Source organism: Talpa europaea (genome assembly GCF_964194135.1).
Source record: "Talpa europaea genome assembly, chromosome: 4".
Lineage (NCBI taxonomy): Eukaryota > Metazoa > Chordata > Mammalia > Eulipotyphla > Talpidae > Talpa > Talpa europaea.
The window spans coordinates 14,949,293-14,975,873 of NC_140070.1; the positions used below are offsets into that span (position 1 = coordinate 14,949,293).

The 26,581-nt window shown below is 39.3% G+C and overlaps 1 protein-coding gene across 2 annotated transcripts in view; it reads right to left on the reverse strand.

The window, feature by feature from the left end:
• Positions 1-26,581, reverse strand: part of PALLD (palladin, cytoskeletal associated protein) — a gene marked incomplete at both ends in the record, with an annotated part of 341,943 nt that overhangs the window by 170,405 nt on the left and 144,957 nt on the right. For both annotated transcript variants that reach the window (XM_084232237.1, XM_084232236.1), the window contains 6 exons: positions 3,118-3,460; positions 5,582-5,701; positions 17,130-17,153; positions 17,643-17,784; positions 22,189-22,263; positions 24,781-24,886. In XM_084232237.1, coding sequence (XP_084088363.1) covers positions 3,118-3,460; positions 5,582-5,701; positions 17,130-17,153; positions 17,643-17,784; positions 22,189-22,263; positions 24,781-24,886 — 810 coding nt within the window. The remainder of the gene's footprint in view (positions 1-3,117; positions 3,461-5,581; positions 5,702-17,129; positions 17,154-17,642; positions 17,785-22,188; positions 22,264-24,780; positions 24,887-26,581) is intronic.

The following is a 26,581-nucleotide window of genomic DNA, read 5'->3' on the forward strand; positions in this document are numbered from 1 at the left end:
ATGCCTCCTGGACAATGAGCCAGGAGACACCCTAGGGACAGCCTGGGCACAGTCTGCAAGTCCACTGTGGAAGATTTCTATACAGGATGGAGGCTGGACTTGATCAAGAAAAGAATACATGACATTTTTATCTTTTCATTTTAGTCTGATTTTTTTTTTCTTCCTGTTAATATTGTTGCAGCTATTTGAGAGAAAATAATGCAGAGGTTTTTTTTTTTTCTTTTCTTTTTTTTTTTTTTTTGATAGTGAGGTTCTTTTTCAAACACGACTTCTAGGTTAATTTAGTGCAACAGTAAACATTTTAATTCCTATTGCTTGTCCCTCCCAATTGTTTGATTTTTTTGATTATAAATAATTCAGATGAATGAAATGCCCTAAGCCAAAACTACAAGTCTCTCCTTTTATGAATGGGAAAAAAAAATCCCAGTGTGCTGGTATTAGAAAGGTCCACAGTTTTTCACTGCCAACAATAAGAAGCAAAATCTCATCTCCCTTTAATGTATGAAAAGAAATAAATAGATGAGTGAAAGAATTTTACTGGGAAGTTACCTGGACTCATTGATTACCAATAACAGATGCCATTCTAATTTATTTGCAGGTACCATTCAACAGCCTTTCTCTATCAAAGCATGCAACTTTTACAACATGAGCAAAGCTTTTATTAAGTTACCATGAAGATAAAGGAAAAGACCTCAGACCAAACCAGTGACAGCGGTCACACCTAAAGATGTTACTCTGAAGAAAGCAAAGCAAAGAGTATTAACTTTAATTACCTTGTAGTTTGAATTATCATATCAAGTATGCATTCATTTTGTAATTAAAACAGCCACTCGGGGAAACAATATGGAGGTGCTTCAAAAAATTAAAGAACTATCATATGATCCAGCAAGTCCACTTCTGGGTATCTGTATGAATTAAATGAAAACACTAATGCAAAAAAATACCTAAACACCATGTTCACTGGCATTATTTACAAGAGCCAAGACATGAAAACAACGTTAAGTGTCCAATAATGGAGGAATAGATAAATTGTGTGCATCTCAAGTAAATGTTATTTCTAAGCTACCAAGTTCTGTGATTAAGTGCTCTGCCTTTTCCTATATTTCTTCCTGAAGGCAGGGGTGGGTGAAAACCTCTTTATATGGATGTTAAACACCAAAGTCCATTTTCCCTGTGTCTTATTTAATATTAAAAATTGGACTATAAGCAAATAGTGAAATCACTCTTCAAACTGCTTAAGCTACTCATCCTCTTGATGGCAACAAGTTTGCTTTGTCTGTCTTTTGCAGACATGCCTCTGCCCCCATCACACACACCAACATCACTGCAAAGTGAAGCTAAAAGCTGAAGAGCTGTTGAAACTGCTGAGATAAGAAGGGCCGTAAAAGCCTGTTAACAGCTCCTCATGTTTGCCCTCCTGCGATTTATATCCAATTTATGACAGCCATTAATGAGAGATATACTTTACTTAACCAAGAGCACAGTCAAGTCCTAGTTATTAAACACACGGCCTTTTCTTCCCCAGAACAGCAGGTCCTTGTCTCAGTAAAAGCACTTCAAATATATATTCAAAATGCAAAGATAAAAGCAGTCAGCAGCAGCAATTAATTTTATGGGCTGGGGCTCAAGAGTAAATCCTTTTTAAGCCTCTTCACTCTTGAACTCATGTCACCTGTGCAGAGTCTCAATGGCGCTGGAGTATAGGTATGAAAAGTGCACCTGGCACCTTTCCTACCCCATCAGGTTCTTGAACCACAATGATGAGAAAAAGAATCCAGGCGGATGGAGACGGAAACATTACTGAGACCCAATTTCCTTACGCTTCGTTTCATGTAAAGTCACAGTTTCCAAAAACCTATCCTTGATGGTGAGGATTCACTGTCCTGTCTACAAAGCTAGTGGCCCTGTTGGCTAAGAGTGAGCTGGGATGGAATGTAACACTGCAGACAGGGTAGTAACAAATAGACTTTTAAAAACTGCAACACAAGGCGGTCCCCAAGTGTCTGCCCTCTTGCTAACCTAAGGCATTTGCTTGGCTGATTTGTTATAATGTTCATGAAATCACTAATAATGTTCAGGAAATCACTCAATATTAAAGTGATAGACAAATGTCAGATTTGAACTTTAATTTGAACCTCCATTTACTGTAATATTTCTAACAAAGACGTTGATGACAGAGAGATGAGAGTAGGTTAAGTATCAGGGAAACAGAGTAACTCCTGCCCCTATTATCCTTCCTTCCAGATCAAAAACATCAGACATCATGGGAAATTCTAAGAGGCTTTCTCAGATTCTGACAAACTCATTCTCTTGGAAATGTGGCCTTGTTAAGAAAGTATACATTTTATACGATTCTGACATTTCCACCGACCTCTATAAGGGCAGTAATTCAAGGTTTGTTATGCTGTGATAGAACCTTTTGAGTTAATTAATTTCTGCCTCTCTCTGACATTGTAATGGCTCCATTCATAACAACTCTCTGCTGTAGGGTGCCAATGGAAACAGCTCATGCAAGGTTTATCATCCTAAGAAAATAATGGAAATCAAATATGAAGGTGGAATTCACGGAAATATGCAGTTCCAAGAATTCCAAAGCCAAGTCACTTGAGTTGTGAAGAGCTCTCTTCTTCCTGACCAGCCTGCCTATCTCTGGTTTCAGCCCCCAACCCGGCTTCAACACACTGAATTTCCATCCTCAGCTTTCAGTCTTGTCTGACTTGGATTTCCTCACCGATGCTTAATTTTAAAACATTTGGAAAAGCTTTTAACAGACAGCTCAAAGTAGGTCCCTCTCCCATCACCTCCGGGGGATGGCCACATCCTTGCTGTACATTGGAAAGCCGCACCACGCACAGATATTTTCACAGCTGAAACCAGTTAAAACTTTTAGCAAAGGGCAAAGAGAACCAAGCTTCTCGTTTACTTTCTGTAGTTTCAGACATCCTTTATATTTTTGGATGACCCCACTCAATGGCAAGGTCACATCAACCAGGGACAACGTGCCTGCTGAAGGGACACCTTGCCATGGACTTGAGTCCAGCAAAACGTTTTCCCTGCCCAGAGAGGCAATTTAGCAGGGGTATGGAAAGTATTATAAAACCATGCAGAAATACTCACAGTTTGGGTTTGGCAAGCAGAGGTGGCGGCTCCTTAGTGGGTGAGAGCAGGACAGCTGGTGCAGGAAGAGATTTATTACTGTTAGCTTTGCCGTTAATCAGTCCATTTACTCCATGGCTGGGATGGACGCCGTTGGTTTCCCTCTCAGCAGAGCTGAACTGCATTTGAAGGGCTGCCCTGCTCAGTCCTAACTCAGGGCTGTTCACCTGCTGGATCTCAGCTGGGTTCTTTGATGCCAACTCAAAGGAACTTGCTTCCAAGAGTGGAGGGGGTGGAGGCAAGTTTTGGAAGAGATCGCTGTTGGCGTCTCCCACTGAGTCATAGCTACAGTTTTCAGTGTTGGCTAAGGAAAAAGAAAGGCAGGAGAGAATAATAAGATGCCACAGTTATGTTCACATTGTCCTGGAGCACCTGAGCTTCCCTTGGGCCCTGTTAAGATGCTGAAGAAGAGATGACTTTGTACTATCTCTGCTGATGCAGAAGCCAAGTCTGTTGGAGGACCCGATTCTTCCATGCTTGTTTTCAGTGGCTGCCACTGTTTCATTTCCTGAATTGCCCACATGTGGTGAAACCAGCTACCAATTCATTAACAAATTCCAAACAAGAGCTAAAGATAGAAGTTGGCAAATAAAAAAAAAAAAAAGCCAACACAAATAAGACCAACTAATAATAATGCTTCATCCTCTCTAATTTTGACCTGTGGGTCAAAATCCATCCCATTTGTACTTGACTGACATTAGTTCAAGCTATAAATGTTGTATGTGGTAAGCCATGGACATTCATGCTTTTTAAAGGTAAATAACTAAAGCTCAGTGGGGCTTATGGAACGTACTCAAAAATGCTCACTGAGGTACGCTGAAAGCCCAAAAGTATTTATTGATTGCGTCTGGCCTATAGCAGATTTATCCCAGATGAAAATGGAAAATACTGCAAGCCAGTTTATGCCACACCGACTTTGAGAGTCCAGAGTTTGGCCCAGACTGCTGCAGCCCTGCTGGAGCCATTTGGTGTGGCCACTTTCAAGCCAACTCAGACTCCTAACATTGGGATCCCTTCTGCTTTGCGGCTCTAATCAGGCTCCTGGAGTTTCCTTTTTCACTGTCAAAGGATCATTCATCTCAACAGTTTCCCCATGGAGGTAAACTTCCCATTTCTTAAGATGAAAAAGCATTTACAATTCCCACTGCACCTCCCTCAACCCCTGTTGCTTGTGCCTCTGCTGCCACCTAGCACCACTTCCAGACTCTTGGAAAGGGATCCAAGTGATCCGGTCCTCTCCTTGATCTCTCATGCAGCCCACACCCCATGTACCGACACCTACTGTGCATACTATGTGCCAAAGAGATATTTTTTAAATTTTTTTTTAAAAAAATCACAGATAGGAGGCTATAAAAATAAAATTAAACCAGTCAGAATGATTATGGATGTCTTGGTGTTGGGGGTGCTATGGTAACACATCTGACACAGTGTGAACCTGTATCCCCGAATCATGTATAGTGTTGTAAGCCAACACTACCTCAACAAAAAAATACAATTAAAAAAGAAAAAGCCAGTCAGTAATAGCAGAAAACAGTCAACTAAAGTTAATAAAAGAAATAATTGTTCCTGTTGCACTCCCTACAGGTTTGAGTTAAAAAAAAAATCCAATGGTTTTGAATATTGGTTGTAATAATATACTGCTTTAGTTTTTCATATCAGGGTTATATTCTACTACTAACAAAATCTAATCTCTAAGATCTTCACAGTTTCTCTGAATTATATTAGGTCTATCTTGTATGACTTTTTCAATAACATGCAACAATGATCTATTTGTCCACATCTCTGCAGAGCCCCTGCTTTGGCCCTGCAGAGATTAATGGTCCTGATTCAGAGATGGTTTCTGATGTGAGCCGATTCTGAGTTCACAGGAAGGAGTTAGGAAATCAGCTCCGATGTGTCCAAGGCCAGGACTGCATGATTTTTTTTAAAAGATTATTTATGCATACAAGAACTGGGGTACAGCCAGAGGTGTGGAGGGTGAGAGGATTCACCAGAGAGAGTAGGGAACAGAACAGGCAGATTGACTGAAATACACTGCTGAGGGGAGCAGTGGGTGAATCTGCTGTGCTATGTGGGTCTCCTCCCTGGCCGGGGAGCGAACTCCTGCTACAGTGGCTAGGGATAGCTTCATAGGTTGTGTCTTAACCCCTTGCGCCACCAGGGAGGCCCCAGTACTGCATGATTTAAAAACCAACCCCTCTGCCCGTGTGTTCAGGACTATACTATCATCTTTTGACTTTTGTCACCACTTCCAAGGCCCCTTTCTCCAAAGCCTTTAGCTTCCTGATGAAACACTGACTGTCAGGCTAACTCCTGGAGCAGCAGCGAGCATTCCTAAGGGCTGAGCTCTCCTCCTGGGACCTTGTGGTGAACCACACTAAGTGGCGGGGAACAGAACCCAGTCCATTCCTCACTCCTCACATACCTGACGTGACAAGCAGCTGGGCAGTGCTGGTTACAGATCCATAATCATTTCTTGCCGAGCACGTAAAGATCCCCGCATCTTCAGGGAAAGTCTCTGCGATCACCAGGGTACAGATCTCCTCTGGAAGTGTAGAGAACAGAATTCATCAGAGTAAAGCCACAGCCACTTTGAAGAAGTCAGAAACTGCTTTTCTAAAACAAATAGGTAATGATTATCCTGAAAGTGCTTTACAAAAGTGTTCACAATAGAATCTTTTTCCATTTAATTTAGCTGTGCTAAATTAACCATAGATGGTTTCCTCATCTATAAGATGGGGTTTTAATACCTAATGGTGTATCTGTGAAGGTAAAACAAGATGTTTGCCAAGTGTGTACCCCTGCCCTGGCATGTGGCAGATGCTAAGTGGATGTCAGCTCCACTCTCCCCGGCCTAATTTACTGGTATGTAGAAGTTCTTTCAACTACAATGGAGCTGCCTCTTACTTCTGTTCAACTGAAAAGCAACTAGAAGGGGAAATCAAGCTTCTCTAAAATGTTGACAATGGAGTTAAGAACCTAATATGTAAAGGTTTGATTTGCAGACAATTATTCTGGAAGCTACTGGAACAGTGGGTTGTGTTATACAGTGCAAAAAGTTCAGATCTAGAATCTGCTACCAAGGCTTAAATAAGGTCCTGCTTCTTCGTGTCGACTTTGGTCAACATCCCTGAACTTCAACATCCTTATCTGTAAAATGGAGACAATGACAGGATCTACCTGACAGTTTCTATTAGTCACAACTCATAAAATTAACCACCACCGGGTTATGATGGATGCAGATGAACATGACAATTGCTAATACCCAGGGCACTCTTACTAGGCACTAGGTACTATTACAAGCACTTAACCTACATCACTTCAGACTTAATCCTCTCAATCTCATGAGTTATGTTTATTATTATTCACCCATCTTCTAAGTAGGAAACTGAAGCACAATTGCACTAATTGATTTGTCCAAGGTCACATAGCGAGTAAATGGTAAAATCAGAATTTAAACCAAGTTGAGTTCTAGATTCCATACTCCAAACCACCACTTATTCTTGCGCTATGATACAGACTGGGCTCAGGACACAGCACCTAGAAGATGCTGTGTAGCCATAAGTGCTAGCAATTTCCATTAGAGAGATGCTATCTGGAGTAACCGTTCATGTTGTACCAGAGAAGTAACAGATGATTAAATTAACAAATATTAAGAAATGTGATCTATTTCTGATTCCCAGAGACTCCACTGGATATTTGCATAATATGTGGGCAGTGTAAGACCCCACACTGTAGATGTTTAGCAAAACCTGCCTTGTCTTCCCTCTCTGCATCCAGGCCCCTTTGTAATGTGACCCTGTAGCTTCCCCCAACTGGCAGAGTTTATTTCTTCAACCCTAGAATCTGGGTTGGCCTTGCAAGTTGGCTTAACCTACAATGCACTAGAATTGAGGTGGGTGGCCAGTTTAAGGGCCACTTTAATAAAGGTTTTAATTATAAGGTAGCAATTTTACCCACAGTTATACTTTTTTCACCTAGTATTTAAACCACAAGATATGTTCTGCAACAAATTTGCTTATTTTCACTACTGATGTAAACGGACTACAATCTTTAATAACGCAATTACAAAATTGAGGGCAGAAACCACTATCTTTGTATGTATAGCAACATAATATTATTTTATGTCCTCTTAAAAATACTGAAGTAGATACATGAATAGTTAAAGTTTCTAGAAGCTATTAATTGGAGGAGATTCCAGATTTTGCCTCAAATACCTTTTGTCTTATAACCTTCCATTATTAAGGTCTTCAGTTCATTTAATCTGCTGTCATCCCCTTGTTGGAATTATGAATCGTTTAGTGTTGCTGTTTAAGATGGAAAATATATGAGCAACCTGTATTATTTCTTAACATTTATGGCACCTATCACAGACATGCTCACCTTTGTCTCAATCAGTACAAAAGATCCCTATCTCAAGACACACTGTGGGAACTGGGAAAAGACCAGTTCCCACAGTTACAAGGTGTAACCATGAAGCATAATATGTATAAGTAATTTTGAAATCTACAACAATGTGCTTTTCATTTAAAAAGATGAAGAGAAAATACAGACAGACTAGAAATAGGCAAGATTCTGCATTGCTCTAGCTTTACGTCTACCCTACACTTGCTCTTGCTATACAGTCAAGGATGTAGATAAAAATGTTATTTAAATTTGCATATATCACTTAGCTCTACATTAGGACTAGGATGTTTTCAGGGGAATTTATAAGACTCGGTATAATTTCTTGAATCTTTTAGGATAGTGTTTCCCAGACCTGTTAGTTATCACCTGGAACATTTGTTATCTACGTTGGCTACATAGTCCTCTCCCCTAGAGATTCTGATGCAACAGACCTGGGCTAAGGATTTTTCTAAAAACAAACAACACACTTTCTAGACCAGATTTATCTTTAGGAAAGTATAGGAAACTTCATCCTAAAAATGAATGTCAAATGTTTTTGATTGGAAATCACAGAATATGTTTTATGTCTGATCCAGTCATACAGACACATACACAAACATACCTAACAGAAAATTTCACAAAACAGTACTTAAATTCATATGAAGTGTCCTTTACTATTTTGTATTATATTTTATTTTATTTTTTTTTATTTTTTTTTTTTTTTAATAGAGGCATGTTTTATTTATTTATTTGTTTGTTTGTTTGTTTTGTTTATACATGCACTGGGTACAGTCAGAAGCGCGGGAGGGTGAGAGAATTCACCAGAACCAGAGCGGGGAGCAGAGCAGGCAGAAGGACCGAAGTACACTGCTGAGGGGAGCAGCGGGCGGCAGGAGAGGTCTGCGCGCCATGCGGGACCCTCCTCCGGTGGCCGGGGAGCAGCCGGGGATCGAACCGGCGTCGCAGAGGCCGCGGGCAGCTTCGCAACCCAGCGCTCAACCGCTGCGCCACCGGGGAGGCCCTATATTTTATTTTATTTTAAAATAATGATGGTTGCCATTTATTTTCATGGCTGTTTAAAAACACTGCCCCCATGGACCAAGGTCAGTTCCTGGCTCAGTAAATATCCATGAATCCACAGAGAAGTGTTTGGCTACTAAAGGATTTTCAGGTAAAGGTTTAAGAGATACTGACACATGAAAATATCAGCTGCTCCTACTGCAGCTGCTCCTAGTGCTTCCTGCCCGGAGAAACAATGCCTCCATCTTTGCACTACCTTCCCAGGACTTGGTGCTCTTAACCTTGGATCATTTTCACTTGGGGAAATAGGAGTTTCTGTAGACATTTAGAAAAATACCCATTGCCAGTTGAATGTCAGAGATTGCTTTCACTGCAAACATAGGCATATTTCTGTGCCTTGAAACCTACATTTCAGAATAAGATAAAATGATTTTGGAGGTTTTCACAAAACCTGACCTTGTATATGGAGTTGTCCTTCTAATCCAGAGGGTCCTCTTGGGAATGACATTTTATCATCTCCCCTATCTTTGAGGCTAAGTTAAAATTCCTTTATGTCTCATAAAGTCTACAAAACCACCGGCTTTCTTGCCAGGTTCATTTGTTTCTCTTACCTTCTTTTGCTGAGCTATAGGTGCCCTGGCTCTTGGGCAGCTCCTGCAGAAGTGGCATTCCTTAAGTTCTCGACCCTCTCCTACTTAGCCTCGCCATTTCCACCTAAACATTACAATCTCAGAGAATCCTTTTTTGATGAGATTTGGCCAGCTCTGCCTCCTGCATGTCCCCTGGGATGGCAAACATCTATCCCTATTATATTTAAATTATTTGTTGTGTAACTGGCTTGTTGCTCTCTCATTCCCTGACACACTTGGCCTCTGTGAGAACAGACAGCATTTCTTCTGTGCATGGCCAGACCCTTGCATCACTTCCACAGCAGGCTCTCCATAAATATGGTTGAATAAACTTATGGACGAAATTTTGTTTGAGGGGACAGAAAGTAAACATTTGCTTTACAGAAGACCGTTTTCTAATGGAATTCTCAGAAAGACTGATTTTCCCACGTTTCCTCTGTGTGACTCAAATCTGAACAATATTCATTTTAGCTGAATTTTCAGGAACATTTCTATTGCATACATAAGGTATAGGCATGCACCAAGTTGATGATGAATGAGCATCTACAAGTGATGAGCATCTACAAGTGATTACAAACTTAGAGAACATAAGAAAAATGCATTGACATGTTCTTTTATGTGGGATGTTCTTTGCTACATCTCAGTGATTTTTTTGTTTGACAAAATTTTAATTCAGTCCTCCCAAGACTGTTCAGTTTTTCCTTGGAAAATTTATCTGAAAGGGACAATAGGTTCCCATTTTGTTGAGAAAGAGGAGCATCACAGCTTGATTGGTTCGGACATTTATAAAAATGAAGGAAGCCATGAGGAAATGAGATGAGCCAGGCAGTAATACTCAACTTTCATCTGGTAGCCTCGTACTTGAACAAAGAGTTTAAGACAGCTGTAAAATACATTTTAGTGAGGAATGGAAATCAGGAAATGACCGCTTATGTCAAATAAAGGGAGTTAGAGGCTTACTTAATTATACTGAAAAAATGGTCTCCAGTATAAATGGAAAAAAATTTAAGTTATTAATAACTCCAATTATGATCTACTTTAATCCAATTTTCCTAAGTGAAAGGTTTTGATTGGAGGGCATATAATGAATTACCAAATTGGAAACTTTTTTTATTTTTGCTGGAGGTATATTCTGATCTTTATAGTTAACCTAAAAATTACCTAATTACATTAGTATCTCCCAGAAGTCAAGTTTTTTATTCACGTTCTTGGACCTACTTAACCCTTGGCTAAATGCAAACAAAACCATTTTATTTGCAGAAACACAAAATGATGAGGCAGCAAGGATACTATTACTGGGTCCCTTGGATAATAAGAGGGCATTTTCAAAAATACCTTCCTTCACAATTTGTGTGTGTGTGTATGTGCGTTTGGCAGGAGAGGTTATAGTCTAAGTAAAAAGAAATCCAGAATTAACTTCCAAACCACATGGCTTGGCTAACACAACTGATAATGAAGAATCCTGGACTAAAACCAACAAGATGAGATTCAGACTGGATAAATGAACCACTGTTTGCCCATCGAGTTTTAAAAAAGATACTATCAATACTTCAGAAACTCTGCATAAGCCCAACTCAATCTTCTTGTTTTCTCCTTTGAGTCCATCTTTCCTTTGATTTTTGTTATACGTCATCATACCACAAGAACTACTCTTGTCTAAAGAAAAGGGAACTGTCCTGTGTTAGAAAAAAGCTGCCAGGGTATATCTTGGGGTATAAACTATCAATACTTCAATTTTTCCACGAATTTACAAAATCCCCCAGAGGTGGTAGTCTGTGGGCAAGGCCATGAGTGAATCCTGGAAATGTAAGGCTCACCCTGGAGAGACACAGTGCAAGGCTCAGCGTGGGCAGGAAGCTCACAGCCAGCAGGAAGAGTTGGTGCTGGGGGGGCCTCCAGACTTTGTTTTGAAATTAAACATGGCCGACTTCCAGACCCCAGCACTGGATCAAATCAGACACTTCTGTGGGGATGAAATGAGTGTTTGCAGTGGATCCAAGAGGCATAGCAGGAAGGAGTGAGCAGGACATGCCACATAGTGATAAGAGTTTGGGTCAGGTTCGCCATCCTGCGTTTGTTTCTAGGTAGAAGATGCAGCAGTGGTGATGGCCCTTGGTGATGAAAGCCTCCGTGTGTCTGTCTCTGACCAGTGTTCCAATCTGCGCTTGTCCCTCATTCCTGATGTGCAGCTGCTATCCTCCTGGGAATTCCCTTTCCTCAAGTCCATTTGATCTCCTGCTTTCTGTACCCTACATCTTGCACTTTCTGGATCAAATATGTTGAAGCACATCCTACCTAAAGGTTTGTGGAGGAAAAAGTCTTAGGGACTTTGCATCTGAAACATCCTGACTATAGTTTCACATCAAATTAAAGGTTTGGCTGGCTGCAGAAAATTGGAGGTCCCATACCTCAACATTTTTTAAGGTTTTGCTTCAATCTATCTGTACTGTGGCTGCTGAGATGTACTAAGATATTCTGATGCCAAGGGCTTATATGTGACCTGATGTTTTCTTGCTGGGCACACATATCATCATTTTCTTGTATTGGATATTCTGAATTTCACAATGATGGACATACACTGCTACGAATTTATTTTCATACACTGCACATTCAGTGAGATTCTTTGAATCTGGAAATGGATTGCTTTCATTTTGAAGAATAAAAAAAATATTTCATTGATAATCTCCCTCCACCCTTTTTGTTCTTTCCTCCTGGAATTCCAACAACATATACACAGTCTTCTGGGGTGGGTTCTCTAGTGTCTGATTTTCTTAAATTCTCTCACATCCCTTTCTCTTTGCCTTATTTTCTTGCTCTGCTTTGTGGAATATTTCTCTTTTTTATCTACTAATGACTTTTTTTCATCTTCATGTTCCTCCCTTGCTGCTCCTTTTATGGTTTTTTATTTTTACTTCTTGGATAATCTCTCTGCATGGAGTTTTGATTTTACATGTTCTTCTCTTTGCAAGTCGGTTTCCTTCAAATTGCTCTTGGGGAAGTTGTTTGTTTTCTATCACATATGGAAGAGGTATCATCAGCAGCTCTTCTCTCTTCTTGTTTGACATGGTTTTGAGCTGATTAGAAGCTCTGGGAACAAGTGAGGGGCATGTCATCCTTCTTCTTCCCACTAGTGTCATTGAGATAGTTTGTGTGAAAAACCTCTCATTGTCTATGGATTTTTTTTCCCCACTTGAGATGGTCAGATTGTCTGGAGAGGAGTCTTAGTTTCCTCCAGGAGAGGTTAGGTTCATGAGCTAGCTACCTGGAAGGTGAGTACAGGCTGAGGGCTGCAAGAGGATCATTCAGCACTCAGAATCCAAATAGCCACTCAGAGTTTACTTGGTGCCCATTCAAACATGCCTAGAATCTCCTCTCTCTTCCCAAAGATTAAGCCAAACTTTCCTTGTTCACAGGACCCTAAGTGTTTCAATAATTATTTTATGGTGCTTCTAAGCCAAAAGATATTCCTAACAACTTCATTTATTAAGCAGTCATTGCCAAAGAACTTAAAAAGCATTCAGATCTTGACAAGTTAGTTCCTGTTTGAAAAAGCATACACATATACGGAAAGATTATTTTTTTCTTAATAACTACAATTACTCACTAACACATGTATGCATGGGGTGGGGTACTGCATGATCATTTCTCTTGGAATCAGATTGGACACACCCAGCCTCATTTCATGTTCCATATTGATTTTCATGTGGTGCTTACTTTTTAATCACACATTTATCAAAATTTCAATCTCACAAATACAGGATGTCATAGAAAAGAATGCAGAAAGATCTTTGTTGAGAACCTGAACTATTTAGAGCTAGTGGTTTTCCTGAATCTATCAAAAGTTTCAAACATATTACAAGACCTCTGTCAGTCTGATGTGGCACCCCGGGGTACTCTGTCACACAGTTTGAGAACTATGGGCTATATAAAATCCATTTTGTATAACCCGCCATCTTAACTTAGACCAACATTAATTTTTTAACTATTTATAACCTATGAGAATCTCAACAATCTCACTACTGCCCTCCTCCAATTCAGCACATTACATTTACCTGCACATCAACAAACTATAATTTACTTTACATTCTGAATCACAGAATCAAAACATGGACACTATGTCGAAGATCTAGGATGACAGGTGTCATTGGTAAGCAGATTCATAGGCAAAGTTGGTGACACCACACTTTTCTATGTGTAGTTCTCTAGCCAGTAAGAGCCTTTTTTGGTATATTTAATTTTGCATGCCATCAGACAATGCTATAGATGTAACTCAATACAGTTTGTGGCTGTTTCCAGACAGCTGAGTAAAGACCTGAGTATTAACAGCTGCCAGATGAGTCTTCTGTGCCCTTTACACCCGCACCCCCAGACTATTCTTTGAAGGATTTAATCAGAGTAAAGTCTGAATGTCAATGGAAGACCACAGTAAGTAATAAGACAAACGGATGTTGGTCTTAAGTAAGCTGACTAGCTATTAATTCACAAAACAGTCTGAAAAGATTTGTGATGCAAGATGACTTCTGTCTAGACAGAGGAGGGAGTGTAAAACACATTAGACAAATACAACACAGTAGTGACAAGAAAAACCTGTTTCAATTTCACAAATGTCTTGGGAGGAATCTGCTGTTTCCTTCTTTATCTAAATATCTGATTCCTAATGGAGTTGTATCAAGGTACTAGTGATTTCAGTTTTATCTTTAGAGTTTTAAGACATCTTACACATGAATAAGGAAAGGGAAGAGCATGGAGAGAGAAAAGAGATTAAAAAAAGTTGAGGGAGGGCCTCCCCAGTGGCGCAGTGGGTTGAGAGCAGCGCTGTAAAGCTGTCTGCAGACTCTGCAGCTCAAGATCCCAGGCCAGCCAGGGAGCAACCCGTATGGCGCAGCAGACCTCTCCTGACTCGCCCTCACCCGCTGCTCCCCTCAGCAGTGTACTTCAGTCAGTCTCCTGTTCTGTTCCTTGCTCTGTCTCTGGTGGATACTCTCAGCTCTCACACCTCTGGCCTGTACCCCAATTCTTGTAATAATAAATTAATAATAAATAAATAAATCTTTAAAAAAAAACTTGAGGGAGGGAAATAAGAAAGGTGCTGAGAGGGAGAGAGGGAAAGGAGAATAAAGGGCGAGAGAGGTCCAGTTAAGCCCCAATGAGAGCGCAAAAGTAAATGTGTCAGAGGAAGAGAAGTGAGTAGGAAGAAAGGGTAATAAAACCCGAATGCATAAATATGTTCCTGGATTTCAAAGGCTATTTATATTTTAGCATTTGGAAAGCATCACTGACCTAGTCCCATAAAATTTATCTTTTGCCTCAGATGTGCTGTAGTCATGTCTGTTTTCCACTTAGCAATGAGACAAACAGTTATCAGGGAAGACAGCTCCTACATTCATTTTATATAGCTGAATGGTTCAGTGGCCTTTTGGATAAAATAGTTTATCAGGTCATTTAAGAAAAGCCAACAGCTCAATTGATATGTTGTTTATTTCCCTTGACATGTCAGTGGTCAGCTTCAAGGTCAGTGTAAGGAGAACACTTGGCTCCTAGGAAAAGAATCATAATTATACCTAGTTTTGTCAGGCATGCCAAATACATTGTTTAAATACAAATATGTTCTAGCATTTGTTTGTTCTGAAGTTTTACTCATAACAACTCATGCAGTCATTTGAATAGACATTCATGTGTTTAAGGTTTTTTGTTTAAAAAATATGATCATGGATTTTACTTAATGCTACATGCTGATTGTAGTTTTCCCGAGGCGGAACATTGTAATGCTCCACTATATAGAACAAGGAGCAATTCTAGTGGTGTCATAGTAAATAAAATTGTGGGAAATTATCAGTTTGGAAAACTAGTTTGTTTCATTTTCAATAGCTCCTTACTATGTTTTTTAAATTGTTTTTTCAGGTATTGACAGATTTGTTTGAAGTATTTTCTGCCAAGCAACATTTGTTTTCAACAAACACCATTTCTGTGGCAGAAATGGAGTAGTCTGTCCTCTTTAACTCTTTCAGCTCTAACAAAAGGGCAAATAAAAGTAGGAAAATTTCATGAATATGGAGAGGACAAACTCTTTAATACATTGCTAATGTATATATTTTTTAAAAAGGCAATTCACATCTTGCTCTTTTCGTCACGATTTTGCCATGTTAAACCAAAAGGCATTTAAGTAAGTTCTTGAGTTCAGATAATTCCATTTATATTCTCTTTCCATCTGCCTGCATCCATCCATCCATCCATCCATCCATCCATCCATCCATCCATCCTCTATTAAAAACAGTAAATGCACATGGTATTTTTCTCCCTCTCATGACTTTCTGCTTTAGCATAATCACCATCAGTTCCATTCATGCTGTCACAAATGGCAAGATTTCATCTTTGTGACAGCTGAATAATATTCCATTCAGTGTATATGCCAGATCTCCAAAACTAGATGATTTCACTCACATGTAGAATATAAAGTAACAAAACAAAGGAACAGCAAAAACTAAATAAACAAACAAACCCTAGAAATCTGACTACAGAATTGATACCACCAGAGGGAAGAGTAGGGGAGAGGCGGTGAAGAGGAACCAATGGACTATGGTGGAGGGCTATGTGCCCTGGGGGTAGTAGGTGTGGTATGGCAACACACATCTAAAGAGGTGTGAATCTATAGCCCTAAATCATTTCCTGTTGTAAACCAATGCTGTCACATTAAAAAATACAATTAATAAAATAGTAAATACAAAAGATGTGACCTAACTCCCTTTATGATTTCCATTTTAGCTCAGGCAGTAATGTGAGTCTCAGAAATTTCACATATCCACGGATCAGGGAACCAGCATGATGCAATTTTACACTAAGACACATCGCATATAAAACGTGAAGTTGTGTATTTCCACGTTTGGAAAGGACGACAGTATTTGATGTGGTGACTGACACATTAAGCGAGGCGACACGCTCTAGTTGTAACTCATGACAAGAAGGCAGTAGATCAATTCCAGTTGTTCCCCAAGGGCCGTACTCAGCACCCCCTGCTGTATTCCCCACTTTTAACGACCCGTTCTCAGTTCTGAGAGGTTCAGGGCTGCTGGCAGTAATCCAACCTGTGGCAGCCCCTCCTCCCCCAGAACCTTCTAGTTCCCAGTGAAGGGGCAGAGCAAGGTCACAACTCCAAAGGGACAGTGGCAGGATGCCGAAGCAGAGGCTCAAGATTGTTTGGCAAGAAGTGAACCTGGAGGTTTGGTGATGGGAAAATAAAGAAGAGAGGCATGTCGAGGAGGTGGGTCTATGAAATCCCTGGACAAAAGTTTTTGTTTCTTTTACAAACATTACTGGAGTCCGTGAGGAGTCGTAAACATCCAAGAAGCCTCAGGTGGGAGGAGAGAGGATTCTGGACCCGATGCTACCGGCTAACAGCACTCTGGTGAGGTCAGAAGAGCCAGCAATTAAGAGCGATCCCAGAGCAAGAAGACTCTCCTCATGCTTGTAGACTAGTAAAAGTTTATGGCTCAGGGCACATAAATGGGGAAAGTCTGGGGGTCCATTTTGCTCCCCTCTCAGGCTGCTCTCCTGTGAGACACATTTCTAAGCTGGGGGTAGTTAAGTTTGTGGGTTTTGGTCAGTAGAAATATGCAACAGATTGCTCTTTTCTTTGGAATTTAGGAGGATGTTTTTTCATCGTTCGTTTGCTTTCTGAGTATAAAAGGCTATATTTACAAAAGCCTTAAGTCACTGAGCTTGACTTTCTGGTCTGAATGGAACTTCATGTTTTACTAATAAAGAAGTTGATGTAAAATGCAGTGTACCGACCTCAGGATGAAGAAGATATGGTCTGAAAGGGGGTTTCACATTTCCCAGAGAACTGCAAAACATTGTTCTGCTTATGGCTTTAAAACAGAAACAAAGAACTATTGAAACCCCAAAGATACAAAACTGAAGAAAAAGGAAAAGGCTTCTTACCAGGTTCAGCTGTAGATCTAGGTTCTGTTTGCCACATGAGGGGAAAAAAAAATCAAAACTGTGTTAGAATTGAGTTCTTTTCATAACAAACCTGTCTTTCTTAGTACCATGGTTAGGATCTGTCTGCAGAAATGTTATAAACTCATAAAGGACATAAAGTGATAGTAGGTCAACTTATATTTCTATAAATAAAGAAACTCAAATTTCAGGTATAGCTTTCACTAGGAAGTTTTTAAAATCGCAGTTCATAAAGGGTTTATAGGAAATTTGTGAACTCCCTAAAATTGTTGCCTAACTTTGAGTCCAAAAGTATACATGCATTTTTCTAAAGGATTATAAATCATCAGAGTTTCGAGTCCACATGTAAGCGAGCACCACAGCTTTAACTGACTGGACCCTCCTGCACATGCATAGACTGTCACACCTTCACTGAGTGACTAAACCTTTCTTGGTTTTCCTGATGTCAAAAGGGGAAAAGAGGTCCTATCTGGGGGAATGGGCAACTCTCCTTACTTTTCTGTAGAATTCTGAAATCCGGAGAGTCCTGGATTTCACACCCCTGTCGGAACCACTGGACCTGCAAAGGGGGTGCTCCTCGGACCCGGCACTCCAGAACCACCACCTGGCCCTCCGATGCCGCTATGTTTTGCAGTTCCTGAAATTCAGGGAAATGTTCTGCATTAAACTTTGGTGTCTTCTTACACAATTTCACAAGAGAGAATAAGATCTCCAAACCTTTGAGGAAAAATAGCCAACACTTGCATCATAAAATAATTACCACTAACTTGGGTAGGAATAAGCTCCCTTAAGGCCACTGATCATCAGCTTTCCACCACCTCCCTGTCATGGAATGTGTAAGGTTTACCATAAATTCTGTAGAAATTTTTAGCCTGTCTGAAAATGTATTGACTCTTTCCTATTTATGCAATTTTACAGAAACAACTGTTTGCCTTTATTTAAGGGTAAATAAAGGTGGAATGAAATCTTTAAACAATTATACTCCTTTTGAATATATATGTTTAGGAAAAGCAGACAAGGAAAAAGACATTTGCTTTCACATGCTCCAAACTTTCCATGTACTCCCTCACCACCTCCGCTCAACCAGCTTCCTATGTCAGGTTTATTAAGATAAGGGGTTTTGGTATTTTCTCATTTTGAGGTTCTGAGTAAATTAATAAAACAGGCAGCATTTCTCTGGTCTTGACCTTCATTTCCTCCTCCCTGGATGCTGCCTTTGTCATCACCCCCACCCCCTGCCACATATACACATTCTTACTCTAGACCAATAAATTTTTAAAATCCAACAGATTAGAAATTAATTTGGCTTCATAGATGCAAAGCAGTAAAGCTTTTATACTTGTTAAATATCAAAAGATGAATAGTTCCTTAATGTGTCTGCTTCCTACCTCCCTCCTCCAGGATAACTTAGCCATGGTGCCCACTTGAACTGTTGGGCTATTTAAACTACCTACTATAGAGTACTGGATCTGATATAGGGCACGAAGAACTCTTAAAATAATTCAAATGTGGTGATGTAATTTACCTATATGTCAGGTGAAAATAAACAAATTCACATTAAGAAGTGTGTTTTTTGCTTTTCCCATTATCGAAAGAGAAAACGAATAGTGTGCTGGGAAAAACCAATCTTGCAAGTGGCCTTCAGAGGCTGTGCTAAAAGCACTATGGAAATTCTAAAAGTCTGTGTCGGCAGAATAAGCATAAACATGGAAAGTCTGAGAAGGCATTTGGTAAGAATTATTTTACTTCACTGAAGTAACACTGCATTATAACATTATATAGTTTCAGGTGTGCACCACTGAAAATCAACATGTGTATATAGTACATTAGGGTTACCACTTAAAGTCTAATTCAATCCTGCACCATAACATTGTCCCCTGTGTCCTGATTCACTCACCCTCGCCCCCTTTCTCTGCTGGTAACCACTAATTGGTCTTCCAGTCTAAAATGTTTATTTTTGCTTTATTTAGTTTCTTTGTTTTCTCTTTCTACCACGAGTAAAATCACACGGTGTTTCACTGGATAAAGACTACCTGGTATACACACACAAATGGAATACTTTTCAAAAAAAACCACCAAAAAACAAAAACACGAAATCCTGCCATTGGCAACAACATAGCACGACTGAGAGGGAAAGATGCTTAGTGAAATAAGCCAGATGGAGAAATGGAGTAAGGTAAGAATTTTTGTGGTGCTAGAATTTTTAAGTTAATAGATTAAGGTTATTAACTACTTCTGATTGCATTCCTTATCCTTTATATTTAAATGTAGCCAATCTCTGCTTTTAACTGGACTTTTTAACTTTGTGCTGGGTCTAGAGATGAGTTAATTTAGTGGCTCAGGGCAGGAAAGTGTCCCCAATGCTGTCCAGCTTGTGTGCATGAATTACTAAACATCTCCAGGCTTGCCGAGGAAGCCATTCATAGTAGATCACAAACAGCACCCAAGTATTTTTCATGTTTGACCTTCAGGCTCTGAGGGAGACTGATTTATTCCTAGAGTTATGTGTTTTTGTTCAAACCTTGGGAAGTCAGAGGTGTAAGAAATAAAGCTTAAGCAGTCAAAAAAAAAAAAAAAAAAGCCAAACAACTCCATAATTATTCCAGGATTGCAACTTAGCTCCTTCTGGTGCGATTTTTTTTGGTGCGATTTTTTTTTTTTCTACTTGACAAAAGTCACAGCTAACACAGTTAGCTAATAGGAGAACCAGCAGAAGATAACCAGGAGTTCTGAAAGAGACTGAGAGCCAACGTTTAGAGGTTATCCTTGCCAATCTGGATCATAAACTCAAGATAGGATTTTGGGCTCCTGATGTTTCAGGGTCCACATAAGACCCTCTCTTGCCATGTATCAAATCCACCTGATATTCCCTGAAGGGGTACAAGGGACTTAAGTGTCTGAGAAGAAATGCCATGTGGGCTGTCCTCATGGGTGTTGCTCTTAATCCCTGTCCCAGAGTCCATAACTGCTCTGCCATCCCAGCTAAGCCTACTGGTCTGAACCAGAAGCATTGGTTTTGCTTTTGACCAGGAATGAAATCTGGAACTCTTCCAGAATATCATGAAAAAACAAACAGGTGGAGTTGCCCTCGGACTGGCAAAGCCCTTCTGCCATCATCATGACATACGAAGACAAGGACAAAGGTGTGAAGGGCAACAAAGCAAAGCCTAGTTTGAGTTATGGAGATCAACATGTTCATTTTCTAAACCTGTCCCCCCCAAAACCAGAGTCCACACTCAAAAATGACTCTACAAAGTGGGAGAGATGCTGCCTGAAAGGAAAAAGGGGGAGAGCAAATGCGAGCAAGGAAGGAAACAGCCCTGCAGAAAAGAGACATGCTGTGCAGACACAGAAAGTAAAGGTCCTGAGACAGCCAAGGTGGTGTGTTCTGTGCTGCAGGAAGGTTGCTCTATAGCTTAAGATTTTTTTAAACCAACTGCTGTAAACATGGAGAATTTTCTTTTACTCATTTGTATGAAGCTATGTGGTTAGTATAAAGACTTCACAGTTTCACTGGGGAAGGAAAAACCAACACTAGAAGAATGTCAGTGTCCCAGGAGCTGGATTACAAAGAGAGGGTGTGATGACATGGTTTGAAGGATTTCTCTTGGTGCCCAGGAAGAATCTATAAGATCTCCACATGCCACGCCATGGTGGTGGGGAAGCACAGTCTCATGTCCCCTGATGTCCCACTCATGTCCCCTGCATGGACTTCATTTGCTTAAACCAAAAGGTGTATTGGGCTGTCCACACCTTCCTCCCACCAAATCAACTGTCTTGAGCTGTAACCCATCATGTGACACAGACTTTCTAGAAACGACTTAGCAAAGCTGCTTAGGAAAAGCCTGAAACAACACAAAGGTGAAGAAATATCAACCTCTGTGAACACTTCCTATTCTAAGCACCATTGAAGCCTCTGGTGGCTTTCATGGTGACATTGCTTTTGGTAGAGTTTTACATCATTTTTTTTTTCTTGGTATTTATCTAGGAGGGGAGTTTCTAAATGTTGTCATTTATTATCATTTGCTGTTTATGTTTAGGAAGAGATATTTAATAAAGCTGGATATAGGCTGGCTAGGAGGGAAAAATTTCACTCCCTACTCAATCAAGATACCTGCTCTATTCTATTGGTCACATAGAATTTTTATGGATTTACTTTACACATTTGTCTTTAAATATTTACTTGATTTTTGTGAAAAGTGTGGGGGCAGGAGTCTAATATTTTTTTCACTAGAGTATTCTTATGAGTTTGTACCAACACCAAACTATCCCAAGCACTATAATGTTGGAAAATCTTAGTATCTCAGAGAACAAATCCCGCACTGGACCTGTTTCCCTAATGCCTTATTTTTCTTCTACACAAGAGCTTTGGCTATTCTTGGTCCAAATTTCCTTTCACGTGACTTTTAGAATCAAATTGTCAAGTTCTATGACAAACAATAAAAAACAAGGAACCTGTAAAATTTTTAGCTAGATTTACATTACATTCGTAAATAAATATGGGAGCTGTGACTTCTTTATAATCTTCCAATCCACAGGCACAGCCTATCTCTCCACTTATTTGGGTCTTTTAAAATGTTTTTCAATGAAGTTTTATGATTTTCTTAAAACATGGAGGAGAAGGAAAAGAAATGCTACATGGAACCATTATGGAGTTGAACCAACCAATGAAATGGAATGTCACTCAGCCCTGGCAATGCAAATCACCAACTTAGGACATTCTAGAAAAGAAATTCTAGAAAGCATGCTGGTTCTCCCAAATAACTTCTTGCACAGGATTTTGCCTTATTTTTTTTGCTCCCTGTCTTGGCTTTCCCACTATTTTAAGCTCTGTTGGTCACCGACCACATCCATATTGTCAGCCCTTTTACAAGATTATAGTCACCAGCTGCTCAATAAACATCTATTTAGCCCCCAAAGTAGCCACGATACGGCTACGGATGTGTTCATTTTAATTTTTTAAAGACAGCTATAAGAAGCCACATGTGAATGAAATTTAAGGATTGTGAAACACAGAAAACGAGACTTGCAGATGTCAGACCTTTGTGAAGACAGGAGGAAAGAAAGCAGAAGGGTTTCCATCAGGTCTGCAGAGATACGATGTCGGACTGTGAACCTGAAAAGGTAGAGACACATGGATCAAATTCTAAATATATAAACTGCTGAAAAGATGAACTAGAGAAACCTTCCATTATTGGGGTGGCTCCACATGAATGAAAACGAGTAAATGGATGTATCGCCATACATCATCCTGCTAGTCTGCCCTTACAATACAGACATTGTTCTACTTCCTCATTTCACATCTGTTCCTTTTCTCTATTCATGAGGATATTCAAGGTAAAAGGTCTCTGGTTCCACAGGGATCTATGAGATTTTAAATGCTATTACCAAATGGGTTTCTGTGTGTGGGACTTCCACAGGGGTCTTTTAAGAATTATCACAGACATTGTATTTTATTTTTAAATATAGCCTGGATTCATTGACTGAAAAGCACACGTTATTGCTAGTGGAATGGAAGTAAATGATCAGATCTCTACCTATCTTATTTTAAACTTGTACATTTTTAGATAGAGATTACAAGAAATAAAAAAAAATGAATATATTGGATTTTTTTTCCTCCCAAATATACAAACATCTAATTTATTGAAACTCATTGAATGGCACTTCCCTCTGGGGAGATAAAAAGGATTCTAGAGTAGTGAATGAAAATCACCTCTTCATGTATAATTATTTCTGTTCAATACAAGTAATCATTAGGCATATAATCCAAGATAATAGGGTTGTGATATCTTATGTCTAACTACTCCACCAGACATCCCTGTGTGCTGACAGAGTTGTAAAGAGGTGAGGGCAGTAATGGACCTTATTCATCATCCCTGTGAGATTTCTTACCAGCTTGTGACCCAGGAGTACTGGGTCTCACTTTTCACTGTCTTTTTATGTGCAAAAACATTTACATGTATTTATTTTGTGCCAGACTCCACTGTTCCAGAATCACATCAACAGTAACACACTGAGCCCTCATGCCAATCCTGTGAATTAGCTGGTATTGCCATTTTCACTTCAACAGGGAAGAAACTAGACACAGAGAAGTTTCATCACTTGCTTAAGGTTTTCTTTCTTAGTAAGCAGCAGAGCAGGGACTCAAACCCAGGGAGGCAGGCTCCAGGGCATTAACCTTTACTCCAGGTGCCTACAAAGATAAAGCAATGGGGTTTCTCTGAACACTGCACTTTCCCAACTATGAAAGGGGAACATGTTATTCCCCATTCAGTGTTCCTATAGACTTAAACCATTCTAACACCTGCTGTTGACTTTATTATTCACATATTTAGAAACATTTGTTTTTCTGCTCTGAGGCATCTATTACACCTTAATATATTTTTTTTTCATTCTCATGAAGTGTTTCATGTCTATATTTCCTGTTTCCTGTACATAGTTTATAAACTGGGAATGGAGCGGTGATTTTTTTTTTCTGTCTTGAAATGTGAAGCATAGTGGAGTGCATTCATTAAATACTTATTAATACTTGAACATCAAATATAATAAAGTGCATTAGTTTAATCAGAAATAGTTCTATAAATTCCATTGTGGAATTTATAGGGGTTTAAAGGGAATATTTACTTTATATGCCCACTCTAAGAAACTTATGCTAGCTGGTTCTTTCAAGTTTATGAACTCAAATGTCTTTTCTATACTGTTTGCATACTGCACATATCACAGTGTATTTATCTCACACCCTGCAATTGCTAACACACCTTTGAATACTCAGTAGACAGAGGGCACAGATGTTCTCATAAAGCATACTTACTAGGAATGACTTTATATTTCAAGTGTGGGATGGGAAGCCTTCCATAAGGGGTGTATTGAAAGATACTCATAAAGGCAAAGTACCTTATTTAGTTTAGAGACATTTAGGTTTTAACATTTTTTATTTAAGCCTTCATGTTTGTGTTTGCAATGTAAACTCATCATAATTTCTTGCCAGTACTTTGCATTGCTCTTTCCTGGATAGTTTTACAATGAAATAAAAACAAGACAAAAATACTTCATGAAGTCAAGGAATTTGAATTATTGTTTTTTCTTATTTATCTGTTTAGCTCTTAGGGATGGGGAAAATTTGCTATGTGGACTTTTTTTCTTCTAGTTTATTTTAAGTGAGCTAATGAATTTGGCTAAATGGAAGAGGGCACATAAGCTGGGGAATAAGTAAACAGTCATAGCTACAACAGATAACCATTTTAGCAAATTCCTATTAGAAAGAACAGTTCCCAGTGCAAGTCCAGATGTTGACTTACGAGTGGTGACTTGGATTAACGATTATTTTTAGTGGATTAAAAAAAAAGAAATTTACCTACCATTTTCTTTTCTCCCAGTGTGTTTTCACTTAGAAAATATTTCAGGGTATGTACTATTTAGCAATCAATGTTATATTTTCTTTCTTATTTGTTGAGAAATATATCCTTTTATCATTACAAGTTTTTTTATTCACATAATTTTGGTTTATAACATTATACATTTCAGGTACACAGTAAAATTAACACAACATCTATATATGTCACATATTGTTTAAACCAAAAAATCTGCTAATGAGTTTTGACTTCCTGTGCATTGTGGGCCAAGGAAAACTTACCTGTTGAATAGGGACAGATAATGGCTGAATCACAGCTGTGGTCACGCCTGTCTTTGGAGATGATGATCCTATTGTCAAGGAAACAGAAGTTGTTTTCTTTTGAGCTCTGAAAAATAGGGAAGCAAGCACTTAGAATTTTTTTAAAGCAGGATTTATTCTTTGTAACATGTCCACAGAACAGACTAGTTTGTTTTTGTGTTCTCAAACCACCTCAACTGTAAGCACTTCTGAAATAGCAAGTCATAATGCACAGAATTGCTCTTTCAGTATCTCCATAGAGTGGACCTTGTAGACATTAGCAAATAAACACATAAAAAAAATACTGTGACTCAAATATTGCCAGAGGACAGATTAAAAAACTTGGAAATCCTAAGAGAAAAGAAGATACAGCAGCTCATCCAATAACATTTCAGTCAATGTAGTCTCATTGTAACACTGATGAGGAAAAAGAAAACCCCAACCAATGTTAAAGGAGACCATGCTATTGAAGGACACGTTTTTTGTTTCATGTTGTTCTGTGTAAAATTGCAGTTTCCAAGAACCTGTCAATGGCATTGAGGACTTACTATACTTGGAATAAGTAAAATCTTTAGCAGTAAGCAGTTATTTGAAATCTTTAGGGCTCGGGTTCTATATTTAATTCAAAGTTTGGGTTGTCTATTTTAAGCCTAGCAGCTGTTCTGGTTTCTAATGTTATTGAGACCATCTTGGAATTTTTGTTTTTTTCTTAGTGCAAAAAATTAGTTCAGTGTAGAGAAACACTAATTTTAGGTCCAGTTTTGCTAAGTAGCTAGCTGTGCAATCTCAGATTTGAGGTCCTTATCTAAAATCAGAGGTGGCAGAGTATATGATCTTTTAACAGCCCCTCAGCATTAATAATCAGAGGGTGTTTGATGCCAGATGGACATAATTGTTACGTATATACTAGTAGATCAAAGAACTACATCAGGATAGTTTCAATGTTCATGGAGTTTTTTATGAAACTCTGGTAGATTTTATGTCATTTTTGCAAAATAATTAAGATATCAGCATTTTACTGATATTCCATATGTCTCCATAGTAAGGACTAAATTTTGCAATTTTCATGACAAGATTTTTATTCAAATGGAAGCCTATTTCTGACTTACTTTGTTATTTTCTCATTTGCACAGATAAACTGGTCCTCATTTACAATTTATTTATTTATTTTTTGTGTGGGACCCTCGCCGGTGGCCGGGGATCAAACTGGCACTGCAGAGGCTGCAACCCAGCGCTCAAACACTGCACCACCAGGGGAGGCCCACTCATTTACAATTTATTTTATTTTATTTTTTAAATATTTATTTATTTATACAAACACTGGGTACAGTCAGAAGTGCGGGAGGGTGAGAGAATTCACCAGAGCCAGAGCGGGGAGCAGAGCAGGCAGAAGGACCGAAGTACACTGTTGAGGGGAGCAGCGGGCGGCAGGAGCGGTCTGCTCACCATGTGGGACCCTCCTGTGGTGGCTGGGGAGCAGCCGGGATCGAGCCAGTGCTGCAGAGGCTGTGGGCAGCTTTGCAACCCAGCGCTCAACCGCTGCGCCACCGGGGAGGCCCCTCATTTACAATTTAAAGTAATGATTTAACTCTCTCAATGTGACGGTTCTTTTCATAAATTTATAACTAGTTAGTTGCTTTGAAAGTAACATTGCATAGGGTTTGATTTTGGCATACCAAGGATGAAATGTAGACTTCAAAGTTCAAATTCATAAGTTTAAAACTGTGTTCCCAGTTCTTGGATCTTTGACATCAGTTGACCTTTCCCTTCAGAGCATGATGCG